The sequence below is a fragment of the Callorhinus ursinus genome, unplaced genomic scaffold, assembly GCF_003265705.2.
Source record: "Callorhinus ursinus isolate GAN/ISIS: 27379988/994484 unplaced genomic scaffold, GSC_fseal_2.0 scaffold5, whole genome shotgun sequence".
NCBI lineage: Eukaryota > Metazoa > Chordata > Mammalia > Carnivora > Otariidae > Callorhinus > Callorhinus ursinus.
In genome coordinates, this window is record NW_027397067.1 from 73,296,143 (window position 1) to 73,308,906 (window position 12,764).

Sequence of the window (12,764 nt, forward strand, 5' to 3'; positions counted from 1 at the left end):
AAAAGGATTGATAAGATGTTGGTTGAAAAAGGGAAAAAGAAAAATTCAAAAAAAACCAGTTAAATTAACTTTGAAAAACTAATGAATCATGGTAAAAAAGCCATGAATTCTATGTGCAGTATTCCCCTAGCGCTGGAGTTCTCCCGTTCTCCTTGATCGGTAAACTTGGTCTTGGCTTGCTGGCTGTTCGTGCTGATATTCTGGGGAGGGGCCTGTTGCCGTGGTTCCCAACTGTCTTTGCCGGAGGCGGAATTGCCCCGCCCTTGTCTTCCAGGCTAAGCAATCTGCTCGGGTTTGCTCTCGGGTGCTTTTTTTCCCTGCAAGCTCTCCGTACAGCTTTGGAGGACCAGAGTGAAATGGTGGCCTCCCAATCTCCGCCTGAAGGAGCCGAGAACTTGGGGCCCCGCTCCTCAGTGCGCCCCCAGAGAAAAGCAGTCACTCCCTTGTCCCTGGTCTCCGGCCACACTCTGCGCTCACCCGGCCTGTGACCGAGTGTTTCTGTCTCTGGCACCCGACCCCATGTGGAGTCTCCAAACCCAGCAGATCCCTGCGGTGCGCTCCCGCGCCGGTCATCCCGGGGGAGAAAGGGGAGTGTCCCCGGATCTGCCGCTTGTTGGGTCCCTGCTGGAGGAGCAGTGGCCCAACTGGGCCGCGTATCACAGTTTATGGCCACCCTGAGCTGAGAGCCCGCCCTCGGCTCCGTCTCTGCAGCCGGCTTCCCCGCTCTGATACCTGGGAGCTCTGCTGCACTCAGGCACCCCCGGTCTTTCTGTGACCCCGAGGGTCCTGAGACCACACTGTCCCGCAAGGGTTCCACCCTCCGCTTAGCCACTGGAGCGACGTCCCTCCGCGGTGCCAGCTTCTTAAGTTCCGATTTTGTGCTCCGTGGCTCTAGCACTTGCCAAAAGCGGCTGACGGAGGCCCCCTCCCCTGGCGTCTATCCTCCCGAATATCTCCTCGGATTCACTTCTCCGCACGTCCTACCTTCCAGAAAGTGGTCGCTTTTCTGTTCAGAGAGTTGTTGCTACTCTCCTCTTCGATCTCCTGTTGAGTTCGTAGGTGTTGAGAATGTCTGATCCCTATTCAGCTGAATTCCTGGGACCAGACGAAATTCAGGTCTCCTACTCCTCCGCCGTCTTGCTCCGCCCCCTTTATTTATTTATTTTAGAGGAAGAGCACTGGGTGGGGAGGGCAGGAGGAGGAGGACAGGGAGGGAGAATCTTAAGCAGATTCCACACTGAGCTTGGAGCCTCACGTGGGGCTTGATCTCATGACCTGAGAGGAAACCAGGAGTCGGACACTTAACCTGGTAGCATCACCCAGGTGCCCCCAAAATCCTCATTACCTTATAAATTTCCTTTTTGTTTTTCATTCAGGCTTACATTCATACTTGCTGTTTCCCTAAGCTTGTGTTTATAAAACGGTTTGAGAGGGCGCCTGGGTGGCTCAGTTGGTTAAGCGACTGCCTTCGGCTCAGGTCATGATCCTGGAGTCCCGGGATCGAGTCCCGCATCGGGCTCCCTGCTCAGCGGGGAGTCGGCTTCTCCCTCTGACCCTTCCTCCTTTCATGTGCTCTCTCTCTGTCTCATTCTCTCTTTTTCAAATAAATAAATAAATAAACAAACGGTTTGAGAATTTTACCGAAGAAGGACTCATGACAAAGGTTTTTTTTTGTTTCTTCGTTTTTCCTCCCTATAATCAGGTAACCTCTGGATACAAAGCAAAGACAATTGTTACTGCACTGCCTGGATCTTTTCTGGATCCTTTGTTATCACCATCCCTCATGGAAGACTATGAACTGAGACAGTTAGTCTTGGAAGTAATGCATAATCTCATGGATCGGCATGACAATAGGGCAAAACTTCGAGGGATCAGGTATTGGGCCATTTTGAAATAGGCTTAGTGATAATGTTTTTAAGTTCCCACTTTAATGTATTCAAGTATTGTGATTTTTTTAATCTATGATTTGTAAGTTTTATTAATTCAAAGTTTTATTTAATTGGTATTAGACAATTATATTTAAGATAGCAAATATTTGAAGGTCATTTAATGTAGTTTCAGAGATCTCATCTACTAGTAGTTACTAGTAACATGAATTTTATTTTGGTTTTGCTTTAAACTTAGGAATGACAGGAGTCAAGATGAATTTATGAATTCCCCTTAATTGAGCTTGGTAATTCAGTAGTATCATTACATATAGGCTTATTTCAAATATTCACTGCAATGTGTTAAATAGTTCAAACTCCTAAGTATAACTCTGATTTTCCTAAGAAGACATGATATTATAATTAAATGTGCTATTCATTAAAAATTATGTTGTCTCTAGAATAATACCAGATGTAGCTGACCTAAAGATAAAAAGAGAAAAAATTTGTAGACAAGACACAAGTTTCATGAAAAAGGTAAGATTTTCTTAAAAACAATGCATGATATAAGTTATAGCTGTTCGAATTGTTAGGGAGTTTTATATTGATCCTATGACTTTAAAAGGAAGCCATTGAATTTTGGTGAGTTGGAAATCTCAGGTTGCCATCTTTAGCCTTCCCACATTACCGCAACCTTGATGGTGTCTCTTCCAGCCTGTGTTTAAGCATTGGTGGATGCTGCAGTAGTTCTGAATTCTGCATTTGAGTAAAATGTCTCCCTGTAATTTCTGTCCTGCACTCCTCTCCACCCCAGGCACACACACTGATTCCACTTTTAATGTTTTAATGGCTTCAAGTTTTTGAAAATACTTAGTACCATTGAATAAATAAATATAATGAGGGTTTTATGTTTTTACTTTGTATTTGGCATTGTTATGCCATTATTTGGGATATAGGGATGAGGTAGGCAGGATCACTGTCTGCCCTTAAACGTAATGTGTTACCAGATTTTCATTATGATCAGTTGAATTTTGTATGTCTATTGGCAAGTGGCTGAATTTAGAAAATAGTGACACCTATATTGAATAATCTTCCTGTGTATTCTTTATCCAAAGCTTGAGCACTTAGTATTTGCCAGCTTCTGAGCTCAACATTGAGAGGTACAGTAGTATCCATGACACACGTGCCGTCTGGCCTCAAGATAATCCCAGTCTTGGTGGATAAGTGAGCCTTGGTGTGTAGAGGTGCAGGGAACAACAGACAGACAGAGCCCGTAGGAAGATAGGTGCAGATATCTGTAATCCATGTGCTTCTTTGGCTCCTTACTGCAGCATGCTTTGTCCCTGTCACTTTTATTTTGCTGTCTCTGTTACTGTTGATTGCTGTATTTCAAGTCAGTGTCCCCACAGTTTAAAAACTTCATTTGAAAAATGATTTCTAAAGTAACAGTTACTAAGTTAATGTGAATAAAAGTAATTCTTTAAGTTGGGCTCTATTGTGTATGAAAAAAGTGGTTAATAAGTAGGGCAAAGGCATTAGCTCTTTCCAACTTTTACTTTTTTCAGTATTTCCTTATATCATCCAGTTAATGAAAGAAATTGTTTCTCATAACGGAAGAACTTTTAATCATGATTAATAGAATGAATTTTGAAAACTCACTGATAACTTTCAGGTGTTGACTTCATATAATATTAAGAAATGCTGAATTTGGATACTACTGTACCTCTGAATTTGGGGACTGGATTCATTTTATTTTATCTGGTATGACAGTGATAGAAATAATCCTTCTCTTTCCTTAATTTTGCTAGCCAACTAATTTTGAAAGGGTCCAGTTGAACCGAAAGATTGGACTATTGTTCCATGTTAAATTTTGAATTCTTAAAGTTGTTCTCTGAATTAGTTATCCTTCGATTTTATAATTTAAAATAACTGGCTAAGCATTTGTTACTGTTAGTATAAACCACTTCTTTTTAGTATATTTTTCTTTTGGTTCAATCTGTTCACTTTTTTTTTAATCAATTTTATTTTTACAGTTGGACACCCTTTTTCATTTACCTTCCAATTTATCCTATCAGTCAAAATGCTGTTTGGTTTTCTTAGGCAGCTTTATCTGGCACCTTATGGAAATTCCAGCAAAGACCTAAAGAAAAAAAAGTTGGAGTTCTGTAGTCAGGGGATGATGGACTTTGGATATTACTACCCAGCCTAAAACTGTTCCATCTGAATGTTTTAGGGACATTGTAGATATTGGGTTGATGTTTGAAAGACTGTCCTGGGGCAGGAGGCCCTCACAGTTTACCCTGGGAGGTGCTCCTTCACTTCTTCTTTCCTAATGAAGCTGTACTTGCAGACACAAGGAAAAGCCACTGCCACTCAGTATCTAGTGTCTCACCAGGCAGGGCTCCTCTCCTAAAGCTATAATCCTGGCAGACTGTCACCAGATGAAAGAGCTCTTGTTAATGGTTTCAGCAATTCAGGGAATCTACTTAGCAAAAAAAGTACCAATTATTGCGAAATACAAAATGCACTGACATTATTTAATTACTCTGAAGTGAACAACAGTGTAGGCCCCCCACATGCCCAGCCTGTCCACAGCTCCGTGTCGTCCACAGCAGGTAGCAGTCCCTGTGCTTTTATGAAAATGGATTCCTTGCTTTGTTTTCTTTGCAGGTTGCCACCTAAGTGAACATCTTTCGATTCCTGAACAATACAGTGTAGTTTTGCCAGTTTTTTGTATTTTGAGTGTAAGGAACCACTTGTTACATGTTCTTTTATGTTTTCTTTCATTTAACTCTACTTTGGTAAAATTCATTCATATGTGTAGCTGTATGGTGTTGCATAACAGGAATATACCACAACTTATCTGTTCTCCTGTTGGGGCATTTGAATTGTTGCAGACAGAGCTGCTGTGAACATTCTTGTACACGTAGTATACCGCATGTAACTCCCATTTCTCTAAGGCCTGTAGGAGAGGCATTGCCAAGTAATGGGTTCTTCAGGTTTATTAGACAATTCCGGACCACTTTGTGAAGTCATCACACCAACTTAAACTGTGTTATTATAGTTACATAATGTTAGATTTTAATGTTGTCTAACCTGATGGGTACATAATAGGTATAATATCAACTTGAATTACTTAAGGAACCTGATGTCAAAACTCCCATGTGTGCAAGCTTTAATGTTAATGATGTTTAGGAACCATAGGATTCAAGAATAGAGTTGGAGAGGGCCCAATATATAGACTGTTGTTGCACACCCAAGTGTAGAACCATTTGAGAGAAGCAGAATCTGGATTCAGAAGACTGTGTTGGTCTTGTTCAGTCCTTTCCCCTAAAATGAATAGTCAGATGAACCTGCTGAGAAATAGGCCTGGGATGTTAAGCTAAAGTCCCTCCACATATAAGTGAATAGGCCCCTAGTCTTAACCCTGTCTGCATATTAGAATCACCTGGGGTGGGGCGCCTGGGTGGCTCAGGCGTTAAGTGTCTGCCTTCGGCTCAGGTCATTGGGATCGAGCCCCGCATCGGGCTCCCTGCTCAGAGGGAAGCCTGCTTCTCCCTCTCCCACTCCCCCTGCTTATGTTCCCTCTCTCGCTGTGTGTCTGTCAAATAAATAAATAAATAAAATCTTGGGGGGAAAAAAAAGATTCACCTGGGGAGCTTTATGCTTCAAAAATATTTGGGTGTCTCCACTAACCAGCTAAATCATATTGGGGGTGGGCAGTGGGGAGGGTAGAAGCATGGTGGTCATTCCAGTTTCTCAATGATTGTAGCTTACAGTTAGTGTTGAAAACCAATGCAACAGGTTGAGCTAATTACCACATAGTAATTAACCACATAGTCACATAGTGACTTTAAATGGAGAACACACTCAATTTCTGTTAGCCTCTCACTTAGCAGCTGGACCTATACTCAGGAATGCTTTAGATAGGAAAAGCTTTTCCATTCTGTATTCACATATTTAGATTAGTTTGGTTTAGGGGGAAACCTTTTGCAGTCCCTGGAGTGTTTCTGTAACCTCTCCCTTGTATAAGGCTTTAGGCTTGCCTTTGGTCACTCCATGCCAAAGTGTAGTAGAACCTGCAGATGCTCTTCCTTGGACAGCTCCTAACCCACCTCACAGGAGATTGCCTCCAAAGGCAAGAAAGCCTGAGTACATTTCCCCTTAGCCAAATGTTTCTTTCTTTTCTTTTTTTTTTTTTAAATCATTGCCAAGGCTGTATTGCAGAAGTATCTCCCATAACTCTGCCAGCCATTTCAGCCTTTTCCCGAATCAGTCTATAATTTGCTTTTGTCTTTTCAGATTATCACTAAAAGCATCTCATTGTTTACACTGGTACTCTTTCTTAGCTGCTATTTTTATTTCTGGTTCATGCTTAAACTCTATCTTCGCTGGTAGTTGTATATTAGCATATTTGTTGATGTTGATAATTGTAATACAATTTGACCCTCTGAAATATTAGCTTAAGTTTCTCTTCCGTGTTATGTAATAAGACCACCTTTTAGGAGGTTATATGCATATGAAATCTGCCTATACTACTTTTAAGTAAAATCATCTTTTTCCTCTGTCACTTCCCTTCTCAGAATGGGCAACAACTGTATCGGCACATATATTTGGGCTGTAAAGAGGAAGACAATGTTCAGAAAAACTATGAGCTACTTTATACTTCTCTTGCTCTTATAACTATTGAATTGGCCAATGAAGAAGTGGTTATTGATCTCATTCGATTAGCCATTGCTTTACAGGTATGCTTTCATAATCTTTCAGTGAAAAAAACTTTTTTTTTTTTATGAACTAGACACGATCTTTAAAGTGGTGTTGTCTTTATCCAGGGACATGAATTTTAAAAGGGAGGTTTCTAGTTTAAAATAAAAAATATTCTAAGTTATGATCATACTCATTCTTTTAACAAATATTGAGTGAGCATCAGCTCTGTGCCACATTTGCTCAGAACCTTGGGAATATGGTGAAGGGGGGCAGCATGGCCCCTCCGCCCATACTCTTAAGTCTAGTGGGGAAGAGGGTCATTACATAGTCATTATATATGTAGCTGTCTCACTGGAGTGTGCAAAGGACAGTGTGTGATGGGAATATGTATCAGATATATTTTAGTGTAAGATACATATATGTACATGTGCGCCTACACACACACACACACACACACACACACACACATATGTGTGTATTTGTGTATCCTCTCTACCCCCCAAGACTTTCCTAATAGCTATCTGAGAGATTGAACTCTCCTGTAAATGGACATTTATTCTTTCAGAATTCTTTAAAAAACAACTTCTTAAAAGATAACAGTTTTATCACTCCAAACGACCTGCAGTTTTTCCGTATAATCAGAGAAAACGCTAATGGAGCATAAGACCTTTATCTGTCAGCTGTGTTTGTTTTTTTATTAAAGGACAGTGCGATTATCAATGAGGACAATTTGCCCATGTTCCATCGCTGTGGGATCATGGCGCTAGTTGCGGCATACCTCAACTTTGTAAGTCAGATGATAGCTGTCCCTGCTTTTTGCCAACATATTAGCAAGGTAAGATGTTTGGAAAAGTCCTTCAACTTGATTTTTATATAAAAATGGCTGATTTTCCTCCACTGCTGATTATTTTTAATTTTGATGATTATCAAATTATAAAGATAATGCTGTAAAAGTATGCATCACTTTTTCAATAGTGACTTAACTGAAACTAAACTAAAACTACAGCTAGTGTTTGTATTTTTCTTTGATGCCTGTTGCTTTAATAGAATTTTTTTGTATAGTGGTCAAGTAGAATGCATGGTTTTCTTCTAGAATGTCATGTGAATTCTTATATAATTGTTTTCCTTTTAAGCCATTATGAATCTTAGTATCTAAATTATTTTTAGTTATACTGTTTTATACTATTTTAGTTATTGTTTTAAATCAGTCTACTTGAGCCAGGTCTCAAAGGTTGAAGGAAAACATTTGTTAGAGATTTGTCTTGTCATTCAACTATATTCAGCTTTTGTCAGCAATAAGTCATTAAGTAGCTACTTACACAATTTAATATGCATTTCAGAGCCTCTAACTTACCTGGCAGAGGAAGTCCACTGTAATTTTTATTCTTTAAAGATACTGGTCAAGGAGAGCCTCATTTTTCTGAAATTGGAAGCACATCTCTCAGTCCATGCTAAAATGCAGGCTTTTAGTGCATTCTAAGAAATAAAACTCATTCATTCGTTAGACAAGTGGTTGACTATCTGATGCCTGCCCTTAGAGATACAAATACTACAAAAGCAGAGTGCCCCCCTCTCTAAGTTGCTCACGGTGCAGAGGAGCCTGACCTCAGAAGTACGTTGAAACCTCAGGCACGCACTACAGAGGAGTGAGAGTGCCCACGGCTTTGGGCTTTTGTCAAGGGGTTTCCAGTGCAGTGGCACTCGAGGTGTTCTTATCCTTTTGTAGTAGGTTCAGTCAAATGCAGTACATCATTGTTTTTTTACTACATGTATTATTTTATTGTTACAGTTTTGTTACCTTCTGAATTCTTAAAATAATAAATGTGAAAATAAAATGAACCCTGCTTGTGGGCTCTAAACACAGCTTAAATTCCAAAATAAATTGCTGGTATCTTTACAAATGTTTAATTTCAGTGTTTTTAGTTATCCAAGTTTGCAGAGCCAGGGCCTGAGGAGTGAGGTTTTTGATTTTTTTCTTTTGTTTTTGGATATTTTTCAGGTTATTGAAATTCGAACTATGGAAGCCCCTTATTTTCTACCAGAGCATATTTTCAGAGATAAGTGCATGTATGTTAATTCTTTACATTTTAAGGAAGGGGCATTGGCTTGAGATACCTTTCAGTGATGATTACAAAGGAGTAAACTGTTGGGATAGTCTCATGTATTTTGTATTTCTGTCATTTAATGCATGACTTATTTCCCTTGCTATAAAAGTTCTTGTACAGTATAAGTGTAGACTCATGCACAACAGAGTCAGTCTTTGATGAAAAAAATGTATCTTACCTCCTTTTAGTATGGAGATATATCTCAAATATAGCATGTTCTCATATATAAATAAGCATTTCTTTAAGAGAATACAGTATCCTGTTCAAGACTTTCAGTACTAGTAGCTAACAGTACTCACAAAATTGTGGGACAGAGAGTGTATTAAAAAAAATCCGTGTTATACCCTTCCTTCTCCCTTGCTCTTAAAACAAGAACATGTATGTGAACAATACTTTATTCAGACTTGGGAGCTGTAAACGCAGTGTAATTGAAAGCATCAGCAAAAAATAATATCAGACAGTTTGAGAAGAAAGTGGACCTTTTTATGTGATTGGGCAGGTGCTTCCTATCACTTTGCTGACTGATAGGTGTTTCATTAGCAATCACTGAGCTACAGTTTGATTTTTCTTCTCTCAGAGTTTTAATTAGCATGAAGGTTAAAGCTGAATTTAGTCCTCTTCATCATTTAATGTGTGAATACCCACAGAATAATTAAGACTGACTTCCCCTTTGGAACGTTATTGGAGAAGGATTCACAGCAGAATGCTTAACATATGGGATCACATACCGTGTGTTTTTATAGTCAGATTGGTCACCAAAAATACACTGATTTTTCTATCACTAATTACAGTTTAAGTTGTGTTTATATTTATACTCGGGCTTGGATCTAGCATGCCTGCATGTTAACTTCTTTTTGCTCAGTAATTTAAATAATGCTGAATGACTTTTGTTATGATCAACCCGACAGGCTTCCAAAATCTTTAGAGAGGCATGACAAAAATTTATACTTTTTGACCAACAAGATTGCAGAGTCACTAGGCGGAAGCGGCTACAGTGTTGAGAGGTTATCGGTACCGTATGTACCACAAGTAACAGGTAAGAGGACCGTCATTGGAACTGACTCTGCTGATTGTTTTGGTAATTTCTCCATTAACACAGTTAGCAGTGAAAACTCATTGTTTGTATACTTACTTTATCACCGTTTTTCAAATGCTTAGGAGGTTTTACTTTCACTTAAATTTTGCTCTTGAAAACCTTTTAGTAAATCTCTTATGATGTTACCATGAACAAATGCAGTCCTTAAGTGATTGTTAGTATCATACTTAACATAGTATTGTACTTCAAACAGAGAAGCCCATGGGTATCTTTCTTCATTAACCCATAGTGTGTTTGGCTTATGGAAATATATGTAAATTGTTTAATGAGTGATTTGTGACTACTGAGCTGAATGAATCAGGTAACTGCTGTCATTGGAAGTGCTGACTGCTTTGTAAAAAAGCCTGCAGACCTGTTAAGAATGTGTTCTCCTCTGTGTACCATCTATTTCTTTCCGTTCTTTTCATTGCCTCAAATAATTCTGTTGTTTTTAAGGCAAAACTGCATGGTGTCTTGCATTTAGTGTTTACTTTAACAACTAAAAGTGTCTCTGTTCTACGCCTTCACTGTCATTTGATGATCATATAAGTGTTAAATTTGGTTGAAGAACTAATTCTTGCTTTGGGGACACCTTTGTTCTATATGAGATTTGTTTGACCTAGGTAGTTTTCTGGATTAATCACTAAAAATAGCACAATCTTTGTAAATAGCTATCTTTTATAATGTGGATCCAAAACATACACATTTATTACAATGATAGTTCATAATCCTCTGAGACGTTAATGAATGCTTTTGCATTTTTTTTTACATTCTACACTATGAAAGGCTCTATACCTCCTGAATTCCTTGGGGATATAACAGTGGTACAGTTTTGTAATTTAAAACACTTTTTAAAAAAGACCTTAAAAATATTTCATTCTTATAATTTGGATTTAGCTCTCTTTCCTTCAGGCAAAAAACCTCATAAACCCAGGCACAAGCACAAAGGTAAATCCAAGCGTCAGTTCGGCCTGCCCTTCCCTCACCTGTCCTCTAGGAAAATAGCTTAATAAAATTTGTCTTTTAGAAATGGAGCCAGTGTCCCGTATATTTTGTAAGTTCGGTGGTTATTTCCCTTTACCTTCCCAGTAACCGTAGTATATTTTTACCTTTGTTGTTTCCTTTTACCCTGTTCCTTTAACTCTTTTAACAGATGGGACTCTTAACAAGTAACAATTTTTAATGAAAATTATGGTACTTTTTGTTTTTTTTAACAGATGCTTTGCTCTTCCCCTCTCCCCAATAGATGTGTTCTCATTCTTAATGCCTCTCTATCATTGACTGGAAGAATTCTGAATATTTCAGTATATATTTAATTTATGTAACTGCATAGAAATCCCTCAGTGTGAATAAGGTTTTTCTAATTATAAAAACTTTGATAGTTTAGAACCAGTTTATGGCATGTACCTCCTGCCTTAATGCAGAAAGAGTTTGAAGATGCAGTGGTACTTTATGGTATAATCAATTGGTTATTAAAATTTTTTTTGCTGTGTAACCGTCAGATATTCATTTTAAAAATTAGGAATTTAAGAAGAATATATCAAAAGAAAAAGCAAAACATACTTAGTTTGCTGTATATCACGCATATACCTGTCATCATGAAAATATTAGCAGCCATTTAGTATGCATTAACTCTGTTCCAGTCACTGAGTAAGCACTTGTATTCATTTTCTCATTTAATCCTTAAAGGTTTGGTGAAGTAGGTAGCGTTATCTTTGTTTACAAATGAGAATAATGAGGTGGAAACTAAATAATTTGAGTAGGTAACACTACTGTTTTCCATGTACATAAAGATTGTTCAGTCATCCCTACTGATCCAGATTGTTTTTTTTTTTCATGTATTCCATAAACCTTGACTGACTGCCTACTATATGCCAAAAATTGGTGTGGTTTTGAGGGTAGAAAGATGTTAAGGATTAAAATCTGTTGGAGAAGGCAGACACATGATTGAAATATATTGGTATTAGTTCTAAAGAAAGAAGAATGGTCTGCCTAAAAGTTATTGAACTGTAGGTAACTGACATATAGTAAGTGGTCCCTAAATATAAGGTGGTTGTAGCATTTTTCTTTAATCTCAAATCAACCTAGAACTTGAGTGAATAGTATAGGTCTAGGCATGTGCTAAATACTCCTCCTTGAGGGGGTACAGTAATACCCCTCAGCTAGATCAATCAGAGGTGTCAGTGGCTGTAGTAAACTTGTATAGTTAAATGTTTATGAGTATTTACAGTTCCAGCTTCTATGCAAACAGAAGCAAAAACGAAGAAAATAGGTAGAAGTCCCTACTTTCACAGAATTGATAGTCTTTCTCAACTGGGCTCTTCATCTGGACCACAAAGCACAGAAGATGATTTGAGTGACTATTTTCTCAGTTCCCCCATGATGGTGTTTCACCAGTTTTATTCCAGATGCATAGCAAAGAAGCTAATTCATTATACAATTTGTTTCGAACAGGACAAATAACTGGACAGTTACAGCAGACCTTCAGGGCTATGATCAGAGAAGTTTGGGGTCCCAGGCAGCAGCTAGGAGAGCATTTGGTGGGCCAGGGATGTCTTCCAAAGGGAACAATTGCTAGGCTGAACCTGAAGCAGGTGTTAGGCAAGTGTTTCCTTCAGAAGTGTGATGGCATGTGTGAAAGAATGGACATAGGCAAGAACATGATTCTTCAGGGAATTAGTATGAAGTTAGCGTTTTTGGACTGAATCAGAGGAGTAGGGTTGGGAATTGTAAACACAGGTTGCATATTTTGCACTATTCTGCAAGCAGTGGGGAGTCAATGAGTGATTTTAAACAGGGTTAGGCATTGTACAGGTATTACTCTAGTGGTCTTACAGCAGAGTGGAGATGGAGCACCCATTTAGAATGCTCTTCAGTAATTTTCAGGAGAGAGGACCGTGGCCTGTGCTAAGTGAGAATACAGAGAAGTGGGTGGATTCTAGAAAAACCTACAAGAAAGAATTTATAAGCAGTTGATTGGTATGAGGGGACAAGGAGAAAGCCAAAGATTTG

At 38.8% G+C, this 12,764-nt stretch overlaps 1 protein-coding gene across 4 annotated transcripts in view; it reads left to right on the forward strand.

Annotated features, from left to right (window-relative positions):
* The window catches only part of EFR3A (EFR3 homolog A), a 112,972-nt gene that overhangs the window by 80,598 nt on the left and 19,610 nt on the right, over positions 1 to 12,764 (forward strand). For all 4 annotated transcript variants that reach the window (XM_025871134.2, XM_073893211.1, XM_073893213.1 and 1 more), the window contains 6 exons: positions 1,703 to 1,875; positions 2,327 to 2,402; positions 6,449 to 6,610; positions 7,276 to 7,407; positions 8,572 to 8,639; positions 9,586 to 9,713. In XM_025871134.2, the coding sequence (XP_025726919.1) occupies positions 1,703 to 1,875; positions 2,327 to 2,402; positions 6,449 to 6,610; positions 7,276 to 7,407; positions 8,572 to 8,639; positions 9,586 to 9,713 (739 nt within the window). The remainder of the gene's footprint in view (positions 1 to 1,702; positions 1,876 to 2,326; positions 2,403 to 6,448; positions 6,611 to 7,275; positions 7,408 to 8,571; positions 8,640 to 9,585; positions 9,714 to 12,764) is intronic.